Raw genomic sequence first — 21256 nt, 5'->3', positions numbered from 1 at the left:
TATTATTATTATTATTATTATTATTATTAAAAAAAGAAAGAAAAGGTATAAAAAGAAGAAGAAGAAGAAGAAGAGATGCTTTCAGCTACCATGATTACATATATAAAAAAATAAAAAAATAAAAAAAATGGGGAGGAGGGACGCTTTCGGTGTAATGTGTGTACATATATAATAAAAAAAAGAAGAAGAAGAAGAGAGAGGAAAGAGGAAACAATAAAAAAAAAACATGTGGGACTCGCAGTATTTTTTTTATAAAACCACCCTCTTTCCTTCATTTCTTCCCTATACGCGAGCTGAGGCAGAGAGTGAGCGAGAGAGCGATCGACGCTGACGGAGAGGCAGACTGATTTAGAAGGTGAAGCTCCATAATAGGATACTTCATATGAGATTTTAAGTATTCTAAGACTAGGTAAGTGTTTTAAATATTTTTCTTAGTCATCTTTTCTCTTTGGTTTTTGATTTTGTGGTGGTAGAAAATTTAGGATTTGGAAGAGAGATAAATTTATGTTGAATAAATATGGTTTTGAGGTTGTTAGTAGTGTAATAAATATTCTAGAGTATTATTTTATAGATTCTTATGGGTAGATTTTTAGTTAAATATGAAAATATAAATTAATTTGTTGATATTTAGATGATTATTTGAGATGAAAAATAAATTATTATGATATAGAATAATGATTCTAGGCTTGAAATCAAGTTTGCAATTTTTGGATATTTTTATGTGCGAATTTTTGGAATAAAAAGAGAAATTTTGATATTAGAAAAATATTTGAATGAAATTATTGTGAAAGAGACCATTGAACCAAGTAGATAGGTTCAAATACATGAAATTAAATTTTAAAATTCAAGAGACTAAGATTAAATTCTTAAAAAATATATATATAAAAATAAAATAAATATAAAATAAAAGACATACTTAGGTGTTAGAGTATGAGTGAAAACTGTGTTAATAATATTATTGACACATTGGAATATGATCAATTGTAGATTAATTTTCTTTTGACACCATTCAAGCTTTGGAAGTATTGTATCTTGAGGGGTAACCTTTGACCTCTCAAAGGTTGAGGTAATCGGGAAAAATCTATTTTATGCATTTGTATGTTAATTAATTAATTATGTTAGTAAAATAATATATATATATATATATATATATCTAAATTTAAAATAGTTGTTTGTAATGCATGTGACTTTGCTGAAACTCTATGACTTGTGAGTAATGAGATTGATGGTTGATAATTATGTGTACACTCTTGGTTATAAGTTGTGGATTATGCACAATGATGAAAGTTGATGAGCATGTGGGATAATTTTGAAATATATATATGAGTTTTTCAAATGCATTTTCTCATGAGCATGATCATATGGCGGGAGTTCGCCTTAGTGAAGGAGTTAGCGGTTATGCAAAATTCATATGGTACTTGGCTATTAACCAATAATCCTAGGGATTATAACCGCTACTTACCTTGTAAGGTACTGTAGCGCATTGTTCCTATTAAAGGACTTGACCCTATTGGCCCACCTAGAGTTTTGGGTAGAGCTAGTTTTGGGTATGACACCCTATAGTATGTGATTTGGGGAAAATCGTGTTCATAAGTGAGTAAGGTAACCCTGACCCAGTAGCCCCTCATAATATGATTAAAGTTTTGGGTAGTCTTACCACATGGATGATCCCTTCCAGTTGTTGGCCCACGAATTTCATATCAGAGGAAATAAGTGGGGATATAAGGAAGACATTAATCATGCATATTATTATTATTATGCCATTTGAGTAATTGATGGCTATGTTGAGAATATGATTATAATTGTAGAAATGAGGACATGTAGTAATTATGCGAATAATGTATATGTGGCTATTTGTGCAAATTTTATTCTTGATTTTATTCTTGAAATTATTTACATGAGTTAAATGTTAATGTGATTAACATGTTATTAATTTGATTGTTTGAATGGTCATCTTGATAAATTTATTGGTCATTTGCATTCATGATTAATTATCATTCATTTGTATAACTTAGATATACCTTGATTACTGAGTGGTTGTACTCACCCCTCTCTTTTAACATATTACAGGAGCTAGCTCATCTGAGAAGAACAAAGGAAAGGAACATTAGGCTAAGTGATAATAATCACTTCTGTAGGCCTCTCTCCTTTTATTTGATATGTGTATTTAGTTTATGATATTGCCATCTAGGATAATATATTCTTGATCCACTTGCATTATAGGTTTTGTGTTAGAAAAAATGTATTTTAGGCCTTAGGGAATGTGGTTTGATGCTTATGCTATAATTATGGGCCAAAATATTTGTGTAGGTAAAAATAGTTATTATCATGCTTCCGTATATGTTTAATTAAATTATATGAGTTCTTAAAATATTTTAAAGACTTGGGATCCCTTTGTATTAAATAATTTGTAAAAAAAAATGCATGTTAAGAATTCTTTTAGGTTAATCTCGTAATGAATAATCCATTTGGGTTAGTTCTTGATTAACCATGATTAGTGTGATGATTAAGTCCTAATTTAGGATGCCCTTTACAATAATTGGGGAGGAAACTAGATAGGTATAATGTTGAGCACTAATACTACTATCAAATAGTATCAAAATTAATAAAAAAATATATCTTGCAATAAAGCATGGCCTCGGTTGTCTCTCTAAAAGTTAATAGATTAACTAATGGAATTAGAATTGTAAAAAGCTAGATAGTAGAGGGAATTTTTTATGACAAAATTAATTAAAAAAGTTAAATTAAAATTAAATAATTAAAACAAGTTCAACTGAGAAAATTATCAAGTACATGCAGTACAATCAATTATAATACAATCACCTAAACTTAATCTTTTTCATTTACAAAATAAATTAAATTTATTTAACTTTATTATTTTGGTTTTATTATATATGTTCTCCAAATTATTATTCATGAATTAAATAAGAAATTAAGTTATGAATCAATTAAAGTCTCTTTTAACCCACAACCTAACAATTATTTTTATGTTAATCACACCAAAAAAAAGGTATGAATAATCACCAAAGCCAAGCCAAAATGATCTTATAATGCCATATCAGTTGATTACAACAAGCAGAACCTCAAATAAAATATGTAGCCCAAAAATCACACAATAAAACTACTATAATCAATAATAGTAATTAAAACATGAAATTCAAAGGTAGAGAAAAAAAGAATAAACTAAAATAAAGCTAAAATAAATTATTCCCTAAATATCAATGACTTTGATTGATCATACCAATAAAAATTAGTTGTTCACAATTTTAAAAATTAAACAGCATAGCATGAGAAAATGAGAAGCCATCTGTGACAAAGTCAGAAATTTTATCGAGGTTAAAATATTTTAGAAGCTTCTGGAATGATCCAAATGAGATTAAAGAGATTCAGAACAATCAAGAAGGCGCTAAAGACTTTTAGAATGCACTGGTATGACTTCATAAGACCCCAATATCTCTAAAAAAGTATTGAAAGTACTTGAAGTATATAAATTATTTTAAGGATATCTTCCTTTTGTACATTCTAAAAATATTCTTGTAAATATTAATATATTTTTGATATATATTAAATGTACACCATTAGATTGAATTAATTTCATTAATGAGGTGAAAACTTTTTAGAAAAAAGGAAAACCTATAAACACTTTTCACCTCTCATTTGTAAGCATGAAGCAAAACAAGCAAATTAAGTTTTCTCTTAAACTCTCTTTTCTCTCTGGCGTACCAAGTTCTTTAGTTTTTTTGTTTATATTTTGAAAATTTGATTGACTTAGTCAAGATTAAGAGATTAATTATGTTAAGATTGGCAAGGTTCAAGAACAGAAGAGTTTAAAGGCCTAACACATCGCACAAGAAAATTGAAGAAAAGAATAATAGACGAAGAGCTATCGCCACGTATGCCTCTCCTCCTTCAATTAATTCAAAATTGTTGCGTCTTGTGCTGCGATTCTTCTTATTCCATTCAGATTGATTTGTGCGTGCATTTTCAGCATAAATATAGCCTAATAATTTGATGAAAATGACAGAACTACCCTTAATAATTATAATTGAAAAATATATTAAGAGACCCAAAATAAATATAAAAAATTGAAATAAAGTTTTTTAAATTTGATTATTGACTTGATCTTTAAGTATACTTTTATTATTCTTTTTAAAATAATATCCATCGATATTTTCTAAATTAGATCTAAAAAATTTACACAAATAAAATAAAATTAAATAATGAGTGTGCAAAGACATTAAAGAGATCATTTATATTTTGAATTCAAGATTTAGGTAGTTAAAATCTCAAAATTAAAGATTGGAAAATAAATTCAAATAATATCTAATTAAACTCAATTAATTTTAAATAAATATTTAAAAGTTTAAATTAAAAAAATAAAAATATATGAAATTACTATTTATCAAACACTCCTACTAGCAACCTCTCCCCCCTTGTTTTTTGGCCCTAAACCAATTATGTACTTCTCTAATTCTACTTTTAAGAAAAAGAGAAAAGATTAATTTTAATTATAGTTATAAGGTATTTTACTATTTTCTATATTTATGTTTGCTTTTTTACCCTTCTTAAATATTAAAAAATAATTAAAATAATTTTTTCCTTATTATAAGTAGAAGTAAAAATATATTTAATTTTAAAACATAATTAATCAAACTTAAGGTTTTTCTCAATTATAATGACATATTAAAAGTGACTTATAAATTAAATTGAAAAGAATAATAATATTATTATTATATTTTACGGGCAACATTGAAGTGATTATGTGTGTGTTTAGACCACTTTCCAATTGAGATTTAGGAGACTCTGACCTCAGTTGGGATAAAAAAGCTCATTAAAATATGTTTGAATAAAAAAAAAATTCAAAAGAGCATTTCTAATGAAGCTAGATAAGGGAGCTCTTTTTTTACTCACGTTATAAACATTGGTGGGCATTTATTATCATATTCCTCTATCTAGTTCTTATTTTCTCACCTTACTCGCTCCTTCTTCACTTTAATAAGCACCAGCCATTACCTCCAACGGCATTGCCATTAATTGTATCTATGCTCGCCATAGTTGCTGTCCATAAAGGTCGAGGATCATCATGTTTGCCTCGTCTTTATTGCTTTCCTTCATTCATTGAGATAGAGAGGGAGACAACATATGCAATGATGGTGGGAGAGGGAAATAACACTAGTGGTGGGTAGAGAGAATAGAAGATGGAGGGAATGAGTGTAGAAGGGAGATGATGCTTAAAAGGTTTGTGGAGACGCTTATAAGATAAGGAAGAAATATAAGGTTTAAAGGAAAAGAGGAAGAAGAAGGTGTTCGTAATGTATGTTTTTTAGAGAGAGAGTATGTGTGGCGCTCTAAATTTTAAGGAATAAGAAGATAGTTGTGTGTATTTCATTATTTTATATTTAATTATAATTTATGAATTAAGACAAAGTAAAGAAAGAAAAATATTAAAATCTTGTTTGATTATTTAATTAAAATACACTCCATTTAATATATTCTTATTTGTTAAATACTAAATAGAGGGAGAAAATAAAATAAAGTTAGAATGGAACAAAGTTTGCAAATTGAGACCAAGTTACAGATAATAAGAATTGAATATTTTTAATTTATAAATTTATTTTAAATTTTTTGAATATTTTAAATCTTATTATTTAATTCTACCTTTTTAAAAATTAAGATTTTTGACATATTAATGTATTTTATATTTGTAATTTATTATTTTAAAAATTGTAATTTTAAGCTTCATATTTTTCTTAAAAATATCAAATTAATCAAAAAATATATATAATAAAACTCATATTTATTTTTATCATTATACATCTCAACTGACTTTTAAATTAAATTATTAAAATAAATTTTAATTTATTCAACTAACTTTAAAAAAAAAGGTGAACAAATATAAATTATATTATAATTATAAAATTTTTATTTAATATTAATTTACTAACCTTGTTTGATTTTTAATCTCAATTACAAACCTTTTAATCTAAATATACACTATATCTATTAGCATTATAAATTGACGTTATATATTGATGATTTCCAGAAGGGGCTCGAATTTGTTGATGGACGTTACGATGGTTGTGTTTAGAAAAGGAGCGCGCACTGTGGCTAGAGTCCCGAACTTGGGAAAATGGCGGAAACCCATGTGGTCTCCACTTCTCACGCTGCCTGTGTTTTTCTGATACGCAAATCGTTACGTTCACAATCCGCGCGCGTATGCCTCGTTCTCCTTTCCCAACCAGATTTCTTACAACTACGAACCCTCTGGCTTTCACTCAACAATCTCTTCCTCATTTCAGACTCCGATCTCCACCTTGTAGGTTCGGGCACGCTCTCTCTCTCTCCCCCCTGTTTCCCTTCTTATCATCATTTCCATTTTTGAGACCTTCGTACTCTGTATTATTTACCAATCAAAACAGAGTTGGCTACTACATGTCGAGGATTTTGCACCTTTTTGGTGACACCATACCGAGAAAATGTGCTTAATTACGTGCAACCGATGACTATATCTTTCGAGGATTTTGCAAGCATTATATTTCTTTTTACCGGCTTACTATAGTAATCTCGATTTTTTAATGCTACTATGTTTGCCAAACCTTTTGTACGAATTCAACGTCAAATTTGCCTTATTTTGTCCGCATGTATTACAAATTGCTATTGCTTTCGATTTTTTGGTTTGCTAGGTAATGCAGGCACTCCCACCGCCTGTCAAGACTTCCTTTGGAAAAAAAAAAAATTGCATTCCATCTGCGAATCAAGGATTTATTTAAAACGCAACTGGACCATAATATTGTATTCATAATCTACAGTCAAGTGTTCTAGGACAAGAATTCGCATGATTTAACGAATTATTTCACCAAATATCGGCTTCCACGTTTTTTACGCATGTTGAGTGCGTACGTGTGTTGCAATTGTCTTTTTATGAAAAACTTAATGTCAGTGTTACAACCTTACTTCAGATCGATGCAACTGTTCATTTTAAACGTCTGGCTAACTTGCTCCCGAATTAGGGGTAGATGAGAGACATAAATGTCAAGATCTCAAGGGGACACTCGGAGTAGCTGCTAGCATTGACTTGCAAAAGGATAGGCATGTGCTACGATGATGGTGATATTGCATGCTGCAGTGACTAGGATGCTTTTTTTGGTCCGAAATATAGAAGTCTGCCAATATTGAAGCATTCTAATGTGGCGCCACATTCAGCTAGAGTGAGGCTTGTGGCTATGTTGGAAACTGTTCAGGAGATTGCCATCTACATTCATAGATTTCACAATCTTGACCTTTTTCAGCAGGGGTACCTGTACATTGTCCCCCCCACCCCAAAAAAAAAAACTAATTTTCTCTATGAATTTTTCACCTGATAATTTGAAATATATGTTTTCTTCGTAGATGGTATAAAATTAAGATTACTGTTAGATGGGAGGACAATGAAAAAATTTCCCTAGGAACTCCAGCTAGAGTTGTTCAATACGAAGGTAATTTGTTAAATCATGTCTACTTTGCTCATGCCTGTCTCTGTGCCCCCCTTGTTTGTTGCATATTATTTTATAAAGAGTGAAAATTTGAAAGGTTTTAGTCTTGTCTAGAGTGAAATGAGGGTGTACATTAAAAGGTATCACAAAATACCTGCAAATATGATTATGACCACGACGACTTATGTCTCTTTTACACTAACATCATATTGAATGAGTGTTTGAGGGAACTGGGCTATACATCATGGCCTAGGGTTCCTGCTCCTTCTGCCAAGTACTAATCCATAGTTGACGGCTGTATCTGATCTTTATTTTTTTCTTGCGCTGCTGGGTTGATTTCTTTTGGTTATAATATAATATAATATAATTTTATTACATTATTTTTCATTTATCTCTAGTGATGAGTGACATTTCAGATTGAATACCATAAATTTCTATAATAAATTAAAATTTTATTTAATTTTTCTTTCCAAGATTAGTTTCTGATGGTATTCGTTACTGAGTGTAAATTGAATTTTGAGGGAGGAAATGAGGCTTTATTATGCAGCTATTTTATAGTTCATCATCCCAATGGACTTTTGGAATATAGTACAAAGCAGACCCTTGTCCAATCTATTCAATTTGGAGAAGCAGGTTTTTGTATCAATTCAAAAGAAGCTTAGAGCTTAACTAGGCTTGTGACCTTTTGTGTGAATTATGGTATAATGAACAAAAAAATTCATGGCACAAAAGTAGCCAAACAGAAAAAAAGTGAAAAAGATTAAGCATGCTGGAAATCTGAATTACATATGTGGTATGCCTAGGATATTTCATTGCGTGCCATGCATGAGATTGTGGAAACCTAATCCCTTTTAAGTTTGAATATACTCCTCTTACTTCATTTTCCTTCATACAAAAGCTATCAGAAAGTCTTTCTCTTATATACTGAACGAATAACTGAGGTAGGGTTCCTTTTTTGCAGCTCCTGATCTGGGCTCTGGTAATTTATATGGTATATGGAGAATTGATGATGCAGACCACAGTTTCTCAACACATCCCTTTCAGATAAAATATGCTAGACAGGACATTCATTTATGTATGATGATCTCGTTCGTTTTATCTCTTGGTAAATTTGAGGTAGCAGTTCCTTTCTCTTTTTCACTATTTTATAGGGTTATCAATTGGAAAAGAAACCTCTTGAGGTCACAACTGTTCTTTGGTTGCCAAGTTACCTGTTAGGGAGATCCCCAAGGTCATATACCTCCTGTCGACAAGGTTGACATTCTAATTGCCATAGGTTGTACATTCTTTATACGCACTTGCACTCGCTCCTTCATACACATGCACAAGCATGCACAGTTGTTGGCAAAGAAAAAAAAATAGAATGGGAACTAATTTGTAATTTTCGGTTGTCAAGTGGTTGTCAGGTTGAGGAACATACTTTATCTTGACACTAGCTTAATACTTAGTTTTGGGCTGATGCACAGCATTTTGCTTCTATGGTTAAGAGGAGCACTAGAATAGCCAAGATTAACTATAACTTCTGGAAAGATGAAGTAAAATACTAGTATTTTTCACTATTCTTCCCTTGTAGAATCTATCATTCTGGTCACACTGAACTTTTTTGTATGGAATCTATATGCAGGGTTTACTGGCAACTGCTGCTGTTTTGAAGTTTGAACTGATGTTTGCTCCTAATTTGGAGGATGGGTGAGAAATAGGAGCTGTATATTGATTGGCCCATTAGTCTGAGGCAAAAGAATTGTTTGTTTCCTTTTTGGTAGATTTGTCGTTGCTGACATTTATATACTGACCTGAGTGCACCATCTACAGTGTTGGATTGCAAGCTTCTCTGGATGCTTCCCCTGCAGCTGTTCATGAATTTCGCATTCCTCCAAAAAGCCCTTTTAGGATTACATTCATATTGTCCTGTCCATTTTGATGCCTTGCATGCAGTGCTTGTTGATGTAAGTGTACATGTCAGTCTACTGAAAGCTGCTTCTTACAGGTCTGCTTTGAAGGTAGCAAGGTTTGTTACATAGTCTTATTTGCATATGATTGGCATAGGATCTTATTTTAGCATTTGTAATTTCTTTCAGAAGATCATTTTAATCTTTTTTGATTGTAAACTTTATGTCATGTATGCTTCTTCTTATTCTTCTTGGTGTTTTTTTGAAAGTATGTATGCTTCTTTACATAGAATAACCTATTAACTTGAGCCGTTTCAGCAATTCTGGCAGTTCTGGAGGGATTGCTGATGAAAGTTATGACACATTGAATCCAGTATGTTCTTAACATTGGATTGGATGTTTCTTTCTGTTAACCATTGCTGATTATGGTGGCTTTGTTCGCAATGCTAACCATCAGTCTTTCTTGGTAGTAAGTAAGGAGATGACATTTACAATTATTGTCTCAATTTATTTTTCTTTGATTCTTCTTCAGGATTTAGGATGTATTTGTTTTCAATTGGGGAAAATTGAATCTATCACTGTGAGAGAGAGAGTCGACTGAAATGCTTCAATTGTATATCTGAACATGAACATGCGATTTACAATATATACACAGTGCTAGGCTAATCTAATCCCTGATTTCTAGCCTATGACTAGGTAAGGAATAATCAGCATTAATTCTCATGATCAGAGGCGAAGGAGAAGGGATAATAATAAAAAACAAATCAAGCCTATTTACTATTTACACAATTAATGGGATTTCCACACTCCCCCTCAAGTTGGACTATATATGTCAATCATTTCCAACTTGCCTACAAACTTTTCAAACATCTCCTTGTTCAAGCCTTTGGTAAAGATATCTGCGGTTTGATTCCATGACGGCACATGTATGAGTGACACAAGGCTCCCTTCAATCTTTTCTTTGATAAAGTGTCTATCAACCTCAACATACTTGGTTCTGTCATGATGAACTGGGTTATGTGAGATGTCTATAGCAGCTTTGCTATCAGTGTACAGCTTCATTGGAAGTTCTAACTCAATCCTCAGTTCTTCTAATACCCATTTTACCCATATCTCTTCACATATACCATGAGCTACTGCTTGAAATTCAGCTTCCGCACTGCTCCTTGCAACAACGTTTTGCTTCTTACTCCTTCATGTCACTAGGTTTCCCCACACATATGTGCAATATCCTAATGTTGATCTTCTATCATTATGGGCGCCTGCCCAGTCAGCATTTGTAAATATCTCTACATTTTTCTTCTCTGTCTTTCGATATAATATTTCCTTTCCAGGTGTGCCCTTCAAGTATCGTATAATCTTGTAAACTACCTTTAAATATTTCTCTTTAGGAGTATGAGAATGTTGGCTTGCTATACTTACTGCAAATGCAATATCTGGTCTAGTATGGGAAAGATAGACAAGTTTCCCAACTAATCTTTAGTATCTTCCTTTGTCAACATCTTTCCCTTCATTTTCTTCTTCCTCTTCATCTTCTTCTTCTCTATCATCTTTTTTTATCTTCTTCTTTTTTGATGTTACTTCAATGGGTGTCGTACTAGGCTTGCACCCTAACATTCCTGTCTCTTTTAGCAGATCGAGAATGTATTTTCTCTGGGATATATAAATCCCTTTTTTAGATCGTGCTACTTCCATTCCCAAAAAAATATTTCATTTCCCTTAAGTCTTTGACTTGGAAGGATTTGGCCAATGCCTTTTTAATCTTTTCCATCTCTTCATGGTTATCCCCTGTGAGGATGATATCATCCACATATACGCTTAGAATGGTTTTCTTTCCTTCCTTGTGCTTGAAGAACAATGTATGATCACTCTACCCTTAACTGAACCCTTCCTTTCTTAGAACCTGTGTGAACCTTTTGAACCATGCACGAGGTGACTGTTTTAATCCATATAAGGATTTTCTTAATTTACAGACTGGGTTCCTTTCCTGGGTAGGGAATACAGGTGGTGGCGTCATGTACACTTCTTCCTTTAAGTCTCCATTTAGGAATGCATTCTTTACATCTAACTGATATAATGGCCAATCAAGGTTTGCAGCCAGGGACATAAGAATTCCTATTGTGTTGAGCTTAGCAACTGGTGCAAATGTCTCTGTATAATCAGTTCCATAGATTTGGGAAAAACCTTTTGCCACAAGACGGGCCTTGAACTTTTCAACAGTACCATCTGCTTTGTACTTCACTGTGAACACCCATTTGCAACCTACAGCTTTCTTTCCTTGCAGTATCTCAACCTCTTCCCATATACCATTTAGCTTGAGAGCATTCATTTCTTCTATAACAGCATTTTTTCAATTTGGGGACTGTAGTGCTTCTTCAATGCATGTTGGGATTGTAATGCTATCCAAATTGGTTGTGAAGGCTTGAAATCAAGGTGAGAGAGCTTTATAAGAGACAAACTTGTCTATTGGGTGTTTAGTGCAGCATCTGGGTTTCTTCCAAAGTGCAATGGGAAGATCCAAATCTTTTTCTACTCCTCCTGGCTGATCACAGTCAGTAATATCTTCTTGAGATTCAGGATTGGTCATTGGTTCAGAATCATGGTCAGCTTCGAGAACTTCGGTCTGGTTCCTTGATGTTTTCCTCCGAACATAGAACCGATTATAGAATTTATCAGTGTTTGTTCTCTCCCCCTTATTAGGATCCCCCTTGGTGGTAGGTACATTATCTAGTTCAGGTTCAATTGTTGACTCACCAACTTCAAATGGAAGTTTTAATGGAGGTTCATACTCATAGGGTAATTCTAATTCAGGTTGGAAAGAGGATTCTAAAGAAGGCTCCAAGTCACTCACACTCTCCCCTTGAGTTGGAGACTTCAGATAAAAGGATTCATCTTCATGGAAGGTGACATCACAGCTAATAAAGAATTTCTTTGTGAGAGGATCATAACACTTATACCCTTTTTAGGAAGCATAATATCCAAGAAAAATACATTTAACGGCACGGGGGTCAAGTTTACTATTGTGATGAATGTGAACAAAGACAGTGCACCTAAAAACTCGCAGTGGAAGGTTATTTTCAAGGTGAGGAATAAGATGGGTGATGTGAAGAACCTTAAGTAGGGTTTTAAAAGATAGGATTCGGCTAGGCATTCGATTAATGAGATGGGTGGCGGTAAGGATGGCATCACCCCAATAAAATTTGGGTACATTATGGGTAAGAAGAAGGGCTCTAGCAACCTCTAAAATGTGCCGGTTTTTTCTTTCAGCTATGCCATTCTGTTGGGGGCTATAAGCACAAGTATTTTTATGAACAATTCCATAGTGCTGTAAGAAATTGCCTAAAGAGTTATTGATAAACTCAGTACCGTTATCGGTATGTTGGATTTTAATAGAGGTGTGAAACTGGGTTTGAATCATTTTGTAAAAGTTGATGAATACAGGGACAACATCAGTTTTGTCTTTAAGGAGAAAGGTCCAGCAAACACGGGTGTGATCATCGATAAATGTTATAAACCATTTTTATGTGTTTTGTTGGTAGTTCGGCTAGGTCCTCAAAGGTCACTGTGAATAGTGGTGAATGGTTGGGAAGGTTGGTAAATATTGCAAGAAAAAGTGGTTCTATGGTGCTTGGCAAGTTCACAAACATCACAATAAAACTTGAAAACATTTTTATTAAAATTAAGAGAAGGGAACATTTGACTCAAATACTGAAAATTGGGATGACTAAGATGTTGGTGCCATAACAAAATACTATTATCCTTAGGAAAGGAAACTTTATTGCAAACGCTACCATACTCGTTAGAGGATGCATCAAGGTAATAAAGACCATCAAATTCTCTAGCACTGCCAATCATCGTCCCCGTTGACATTTCCTAAAACATATAATAGTTGGGATAGAAGTCAGCATGACAGTGTTTATCCTTGGTCAATTTTTGCATAGATAACAGATTATACATCAATTTTGGAACATGAAGAACAGAATGAAGAACCAGCTTATCGGAAACTTTTATGTCTCCAACACTGACGACTGGGGATATTGTAGCGTCAGCAATTTTAACCTTAAGGGAGCCACCATATGGAGTATATGTGGAGAATAATTCTCGATTATCCGTCATGTGATCAGAAGCACCTGAGTCTACAATCGAGAGATTTTCAATACACAGATGTTGAATGACATGTAAGGCTTGTAGGAAGTTCCCTTTGTAGACTACTGTGGCTGTTGGTTGTTTTGTGCTAGGCATGTGGAGGGTATTAAGAAATTCCATGAATTTGGCAAACTGTTCAGGAGGGAACTGCTGGGTGGCTGGATGTAATTGAGGTGTCATGGGCTGGTCATCACTCTTTTCTGTGCCAGTGTGATAACCACGACCCCTTGGCTTCTTTGGTTTCCAGTTTAGGGGTTTGCCATGAATATCCCAATAGGTATCTTTGGTATGACCTGTCTTTTTACAATGTTCACAGGTGGGTCTATTCTTCTGGCCTCTTGGATCTGCACTTTTAGTGACAAGTGTTGATGGTTCAGGTGCAGTAATGGTCCCCTTAGCATCAGTTTTCAGCATAACACGCCGACATGCATCTTCACGTCTTACTTCAGCAAATGCTTCACGAACAGATGGTAATGGTACGAGACTCAGGATCCTCCCCCTTACCGCATCAAGTTCTGGATTGAGTCCTGCTATGAACTCAAATAGCCTTTCTTTATCAATGCGTTTTTTATACTGGGCAGCATCCTCAGCACACTTCCAGGCATCTTCATTAATCAGATCCAATTCCTGCCAAAGAGCAGTCATTTCAAGATAATAATCATTAAGGTTACGAGAACCCTGACTCATGTGCCACAATTTAGTTCTGATTTCAAACATTTGAGAAACATTTTCTCCATCAGAATATGCCTCTCGTACAGCCTCCTATATCTCTCTTGCAGTAAGTAGATACATAAAGCTCCTTTTTATTGTTGGAATCATCGCATTAATGAGCCAGGAAGTGACCATCGAGTTTTTATTTTTCTAGAGGCGAAGGGCTTTCGGATTTGAGCCATCTGGAATTACAGAGTCGCCATTGAGGAAGCCCAGTCATCCACGACCTTTGATAGAGAGCTTCATCATCTGTGCCCACTCCCGGTAATTGTCTCCGGTCAGTTTTTCAGAGACAATGAGGATATTTGAGCCCTCTAAGCTCGGCATCGATGCATACTGTCCCCCTTTCTGGCTCGAAATAAGACTGTTGAACCCCCCAGAGTCACTCGCAGAGTGGTTCGTTCCTTCTTTCTGATTTGGAATCATGCTATCAGAGCCTCTCGGGTCAGTCGTAGATGTTGTCTGGGTGTCGCGTACTGCTCCAGTCGGCTCCATCTCCGTTTCCGAATCAGATACGTTTTCGATCTCTTCCTCAAGCTCTGATACCATGTGAGAGAGAGAGTCGACTAAAATGCTTCAATTGTATATATGAACATGAACATGTGATTTACAATATATACACAGTGCTAGGCTAATCTAATCCTTGATTTCTAGCCTATGACTAGGTAAGGAATAATCAGCATTAATTCTCATGGTCAGAGGCGAAGGAGAAGGGATAATAATAAAAAAAAATCAAGCCTATTTGCTATTTACACAATTAATGGGATTTCCACAATCACTATAGGTGTACTACTAGTTAAAGTGATATTTTCTAAATACCCTACTTGTAACTTTTTTTTCAAATTATGTATCACTTGTTAGGGGGAAAATAATAAACATCCCATGCAATGCACGGGAATGTTTTCAGTTTTCATGAATGTGAGTCATTTTAGTATTTTACTAGCTAGTTTGTCAGGTCTATATGCATGATTTTGCACCTTTTTGTTATCAGTAATGTTGCATTCAATTATGCATCAGAAACATGGAAGTTAATGTCTATACATATTTACTTACCTAGATGCAAGCATTTTATGTCGTGCTTGGAATGCCTTTTCCTATTAATTTATACTTTCAATTGCTCAGTTATATTTTGATTACTATCTGAACCTGCTTTCCATGAAGATGGTGGTACAATTATGACAATTTTTCTTTGTATCAATGTAACTAAAGAACATTTTGAAATGTCAGGCTTCCAGGCGCTACTTAAAATTTGTGTCTAGCTCTGAGAATGGGGTAAAAATCATTGAAAAAAGCAACACGGGGAATTTAGTAATATTCATGTCGTTTTATTAAATGATGAGGGAGTCAAGGAGAATGAAACTCACCCTTTTAATTTATATTGTTTTAGTCCTTCATGCATTCTTCTTCCTGTAATAACAATGCTTTGTGTGACTGATTAGGAAGCAAGTGGGGTTACTTCTGAGGTTGCAAAGAATGTTGCAGTCGTTAAAGCACTACTAACTTCTTGTGATATATGTCTTAAAGAACTACAAAAAATCAGCAAAGCAGTTGGGCGAGCCATTGACTTTTGTGAGTCAAAAATGAATAATCCAACGTTAGTAACTTCTATTCTGCAAGCAAAGCCGCTGGAAGCAGATGTTGAAGTTTCAGGAGAAGGCAAGCCACAAATTGTTCTTGAGGTCCTTACATTCTTTAATCTTGCATAGTATTTCTTATTTTATTTGGCCATTTATGCCATCTCAATGCTTCCTTCTTGATTAGTTCTTACTTATTTTTCTCTTGCTTGCACAGAGAGGAAATGGTCCTCTGGATCTTCATAATGCTGAAGTTCTTTGTTCCTTATTCAAGAGTGAACTGATGGGTTATTATCATTCATTTGGAGATCAGTCCATGTATTTATGGAGCATGTTTCTTAAGTTCCACAAGTTTGCTTTCTATCAAATGTTGTAGGATTTTATTCTACCTAATTTTGTTAAATTGAACTGAACAGAGGACTGATTCTCAATTATGGACCAGCTCTAGATCCAACCATGCACATATATACATGAATGTATCATGAGCTTGGTCTAGTGTAACTGCCTGAAATTATAATTTTAACTCTATAATGATAGGACAAGTATCATGGAACTTCTGTTTGGCTTGCTTGCTTAGCTGATATTAACTACTTAGGGATAACAAAATGAAGATTCTCGAGTTTTTACGTGATGTATGGGCTAAGGATCGGAAAGCTGAGTGGTCAATATGGATGGTGTATTCTAAGTTTGAGATGCCTCGTCGTTATGTAAATAGTGGTAGTGATGAATCTTCCCGCCGTGGTGTACATAGAAGAACTGCCAGTTCATGGCAATTACCTGATAATGTACGCGTGTGTCTGTTCCTTTTGAATGGAAAATGATAATTCTTAATGTAAAAGGCTGCATATATTATAATTTTGTCCTGTAATTTGCACAGCCTCCTCAAATTGCAGCTACATGTGCTGATCTTCATCGAAAGAGCATTGCACAGATGAGGGTAAGTTATTCCCCTTTATTAATGTGGAGTTTGGACCCCTAGCTTCAACTTCTGATTTTCACACGGGTTATTAATTAATTACTGCTTCATTGCAGATCAACAACCGGTCAATTCAAGATATGTATATCTTTGGAGATCCTTCAAGAGTACCAGTTATGATTGTAGACCGTATGATGAGCACACCACAGCGTACTAAAAGTGAAAATTCATACCTAAGACATGTTAAACTTCTAGAATCACTTACCTTACAAACTGACAGCTCTATCACTGTAGACAAGAAATCCACACCACAGAGTAATTCTCGTGTGTTAAAGATTGTTGTCTTTGTGCATGGATTTCAGGCAAGTTTGGGGAATTTATTGCAAAACCAGTACCTTGCCTTTAAGCGGGAATTGAGCTTTTTAACTATGCATAAGAATTTTAGAATGTGGTTTAAAGTCATGTATTGATGAACCAACTAAGGTTTTTCTAGACTATTACCAATTTAAGTTGTGCTTTACAAATTTCGAATATGGGAGTGAATGAGAAAAGATGAAGGAGCTGAGGGATGAAGCTAAACTTTCTTGATTGTTCTTTAGCCTGAGCTTGTTTTAGGTAAGCCCGACTTTAAATTAGTCTCGTGTTATCTTAATTTATTAGGGAAAATGCACCAGTGCTCCTTATACTCTGACTCATTTACCAAAAGCCACCAATTACTTTGAAATCCACGTAATAAACCCCTGTACTTTAACTAACTTGAAAGTTAAAAGCAGACCTTTCCATCTACGTTCTATTGGAACTTAACTAAAACCCCATACGACCGTGTATGGAAGGACACATGGCATGTTCTGATTAATTGTTCATTTACAATTTATAAATGATAAATTATAAGTGGCATACTGGAATCTGTTGAAATCATGTGTTGGAAGCATTGACTACTTCCATGAATGCTATAATACATGGGGTATATTTTATGGATTTTAAATTATATGGTTTGTTGTCTACAAAGTGGTCAAAGTACAGGGGTGTCTGTATTTTCCCTAACTTGTTATATAAATTTCAAGTAAAAGTTACAAGAGTACAAGTCAATAGCCATCAATTTTTTGTAGTTACATATAAATATATTTCATTCAAAATACAAAATACTGTTTAATGGGAAAGTTTGTCTTATCCTAATGAAGTTGCTGATCAGATTGTTTTATGATTGAGTTGAACTGACCCTAGCTCAGCCTATAGTAGTAGCTATGTATGTTCTGTTTGGAGTAGTTTGGTTCACTCTCCTATTGTAATCTTGGTGCATTTGGTTAATATAGTACTATATAATTTAATATATTGGAGACATCATAGTGTAAGTGTGCCAAGTTCAATTGCATCGTATGTAGAACAACATTGCTGGATTACAATTCATCTATATTTTCTGTTCAGTATTTTAATTGGCTCGGAAACTTGGTGAGTTACTCAATACTTCATTACTCAAAACTTTATAGGGGCATCATCTGGATCTACAGCTTATCCAAAATCAATGGCTGTTGATGATCCCAAGGCTGAAGTTCTTATGTCCAAGGTTAATGAGGATAAAACATCTGGAGATTTCAGAGAAATGGGACAAAGGCTAGCTCAAGAAGTTATATCTTTTGTTAAAAGAAGAATGGACAAAGCATCAAAACATAGGAATTTAGAAGATATTCGGCTAAGTTTTGTTGGACACTCTATTGGTAACCTCATTATAAGAACCGCTATTGTAGGTTGGTCATGCATTTATTTAGATGTAATGCTGTTCGTCAGTTTGACATTTAGTGCTAAAATATGTTCTGTTTGCAGACAGCATGATGGAGCCATTTCTAAGACTTCTTCATACATATGTTTCTGTATCTGGTCCACATTTGGGGTATCTCTATAGTTCAAACTCTTTGTTTAATTCTGGATTGTGGCTTTTGAAGACACTGAAAGGCACACAATGCATTTATCAGTTGACTTTCACCGATGATTCAGATATCCAAAATACCTTCCTCTATAAACTCTGTAAGGTAGGGAGGTCCTATGAAAGTCAGGGTCAAATGTCTCGGGCCCAAGTTTAGTATTACTTATTGCATGACTTATTTTTAAGAAAGTTGCAAAGCCATTCAAATTTTAATTTTGTTGATCAGCTTCTGATAACCTCAAAAATCGTTTCAACAGCTACATTGTGTTCATGTGCAATCATTGATGTCTGTGACTTTTGGTTATAGTATGTAAAGGTCAAGGTGGTCGTGAGGATGGATTGATACCAAAAAAAAAAGGATAGAAATGGCTATTAGGACATTTTCTGAGGTTGAGGGATCTAGATGCTTAAACCTGAAAAAATAAAGAGGTCACATGCATTTCATCTTTAATTTAATATTTGCTGCGACAGAGAGATGAATTGTATATACTATTGATGGAGGTTTTGATATTGTTCCTTCCTTTTATTTCTTTCTAATTTCAGCAGGAGACGTTGGGCCACTTCAAACATATTGTCTTGTTATCTTCTCCTCAAGTATTTATTTCTCGTGGGTCACTTGTAAATTGAACGCTTATACTGATATTTTGTTAGAAATTGGGTTATTATTCATCAGTATCATAGTTGAGCTTAAACATGTCTGAGTAGAATAGAACTCCTTCAGTGGGTTCCATGGCATGTATCAGAGCAAGGCATACTTTTTTCTTCTGGGGCAAAGAAATCGAGGTCATTAGACCTAGAAGAAGCATGCTCTCGTTGAAATAATAATATGAACTATACCACCGGATGTTGGGTTCAACTGGTAAAGAACTTGTACCAACTTAACTAGATGTCTCAAATTCAAACCCTGAAAATCCAGTATTGTTGGTAGTAGAGCTTTCGCTCGAAAGGGTCCTATTCCGTCATGATTCATAATAGTCCAAACTCCTATTAAGTCCCCTCAACTCTATGAGAAACAATTCTAGAATACTAGATATTCCACACAAAAAATTAGCATGAATTACAAAATGGTCTCGACACTCCTAAGTTCCAACTCCAGAGAGCATACAACAGGGATTTTGATGATTGACGTTTTAAATTCTGCAAGCGTTTCTTTATGCTGGAAATGAATTAATTGTCTTCAAAGACAAAGGGCAATAAAGTTTTTGCATTATACTAGCAGCCTAGCAGGGCAGCGTAATCTTTTTCCCTAATTAGGGTCTAATAAAACAGTGAATTTTCAAGTGAAGGTTAAAGCATTGCATAAAAGTGAGTTAAGTGAGTCCTGTATACCTTTTTTCCCTTCTCTTCTCCCCATTTTACCTTTTCTTCTGGCATGCTTGTATCCACCTTAGAATTTCTTTTGGCTTGTTTAATTGACGATGCTTCTTCAGGATGGTTATGTGCCCTACCACTCTGCTAGAATTCAGTCATGCCAAGCTGCTTCAAATGATAATTCAAAGAAGGGAAGAGCGTTCATGGAGATGCTAAATAGTTGCTTGGACCAAATCCGTGCCAATCCCTCTGAGCGTCGAGTGTTTATGCGCTTTGATGTTAATTTTGATACCACTGCCTATGGCAAGAATCTGAACTCCTTCATAGGGCGAGCCGCTCATATAGACTTTCTGGAATCTGACGTTTTTGCGAAGTTCATAATGTGGTCTTTTCCAAAGCTTTTTCGATAGCAGCTGCTTGATATGCTAAGGTATGAACAATTATCATCTATTCTGACTTCTGAGACTTGTAGTTCTCAGATTTCAGTAACAGGGTGTCCCATGATTGCCAAGGAATGGTTTAGTTGGGGGTCAGTGATTATGGACGTCTGAACTATATGTTTATTCAGCTTCAGCATGTTAGCTTCAGACATCTACTTGGATACGTAGCTTTAGGCAGGGCTTCAGGAATATACATACATACATACATATATATATATATATATATATATGATGTAATTATATATTGTAGACTTAAATACATCTCTAGCAGATATAGGTTAGAAATGCTTTCGAGAGATATAGGGGAGAGTAGGGCTGTGCAAAAGTCTTCCAGTCCTGTCTGGTCCAGTCCAACCCGAGATGGTATCAGTCTTGTTCGGTTTGTATAGTCACTGGTCCTTCAGGACCAAAAGAATTAAAAAGACCAGACTATTTTTTCGGGTTGGACTGGACAAGAGACCAGCATCCGGACCACTTGGTCCAATCCAGTCCTACTAATTTTTTTATTATAATTATAATTAATTTATTTTTGACAAATGTTTAAAGTGTAATTGATGCTAAGGAGATGATTACATAAAGATTTATTAAGTTTGTTTCTAAATTGTTATTGTAATATAGTGTTGTTAAATTTTGTTGAGTACTGTTTTTGTTAAAGTTATAAATTTAAATAATTTAGACTATAACAGAAATATTTTTTTTCTTATTGTTAGAAGTTATTATGGATTTATTGTTATTATCAGTGTTTTTACTATCTTAATTGAGTTTATTATGTTGGAATGGATTATTGCCTCTCATAGAATAAAAAGAGGGAAAAAAAGCTAAGTGAGTACTAGACTGACAGGACCAGTCTCCTAGTCCCATGGACCAAGTCCAGTC

The 21256-nt window shown here is 34.2% G+C and overlaps 1 protein-coding gene across 1 annotated transcript; it reads left to right on the top strand.

Annotated features, from left to right (window-relative positions):
- The first annotated feature begins 6130 nt into the window (after window positions 1–6130).
- LOC129301991 (uncharacterized) lies at window positions 6131–20350 on the top strand. Its single transcript, XM_054940645.1, is given in 25 exon segments — window positions 6131–6320; window positions 7011–7089; window positions 7160–7294; window positions 7390–7475; window positions 8434–8588; window positions 9097–9161; window positions 9285–9348; window positions 9350–9480; window positions 9680–9734; window positions 11357–11450; window positions 11845–11987; window positions 12080–12264; window positions 12901–12985; window positions 13648–13761; window positions 13824–14108; window positions 15658–15897; window positions 16010–16143; window positions 16388–16577; window positions 16670–16729; window positions 16825–17070; window positions 18196–18238; window positions 18241–18453; window positions 18530–18735; window positions 19173–19223; window positions 20060–20350. Coding segments are annotated over 25 exon segments (3540 nt in total).
- Window positions 20351–21256: the final 906 nt, after the last annotated feature.

The sequence above is a fragment of the Prosopis cineraria genome, unplaced genomic scaffold, assembly GCF_029017545.1.
Source record: "Prosopis cineraria cultivar Desert tree isolate PC_DT_omini unplaced genomic scaffold, ASM2901754v1 PC2, whole genome shotgun sequence".
Classification (NCBI taxonomy): domain Eukaryota; kingdom Viridiplantae; phylum Streptophyta; class Magnoliopsida; order Fabales; family Fabaceae; genus Prosopis; species Prosopis cineraria.
This window is presented reverse-complemented; position numbering and strand designations above follow the sequence as displayed.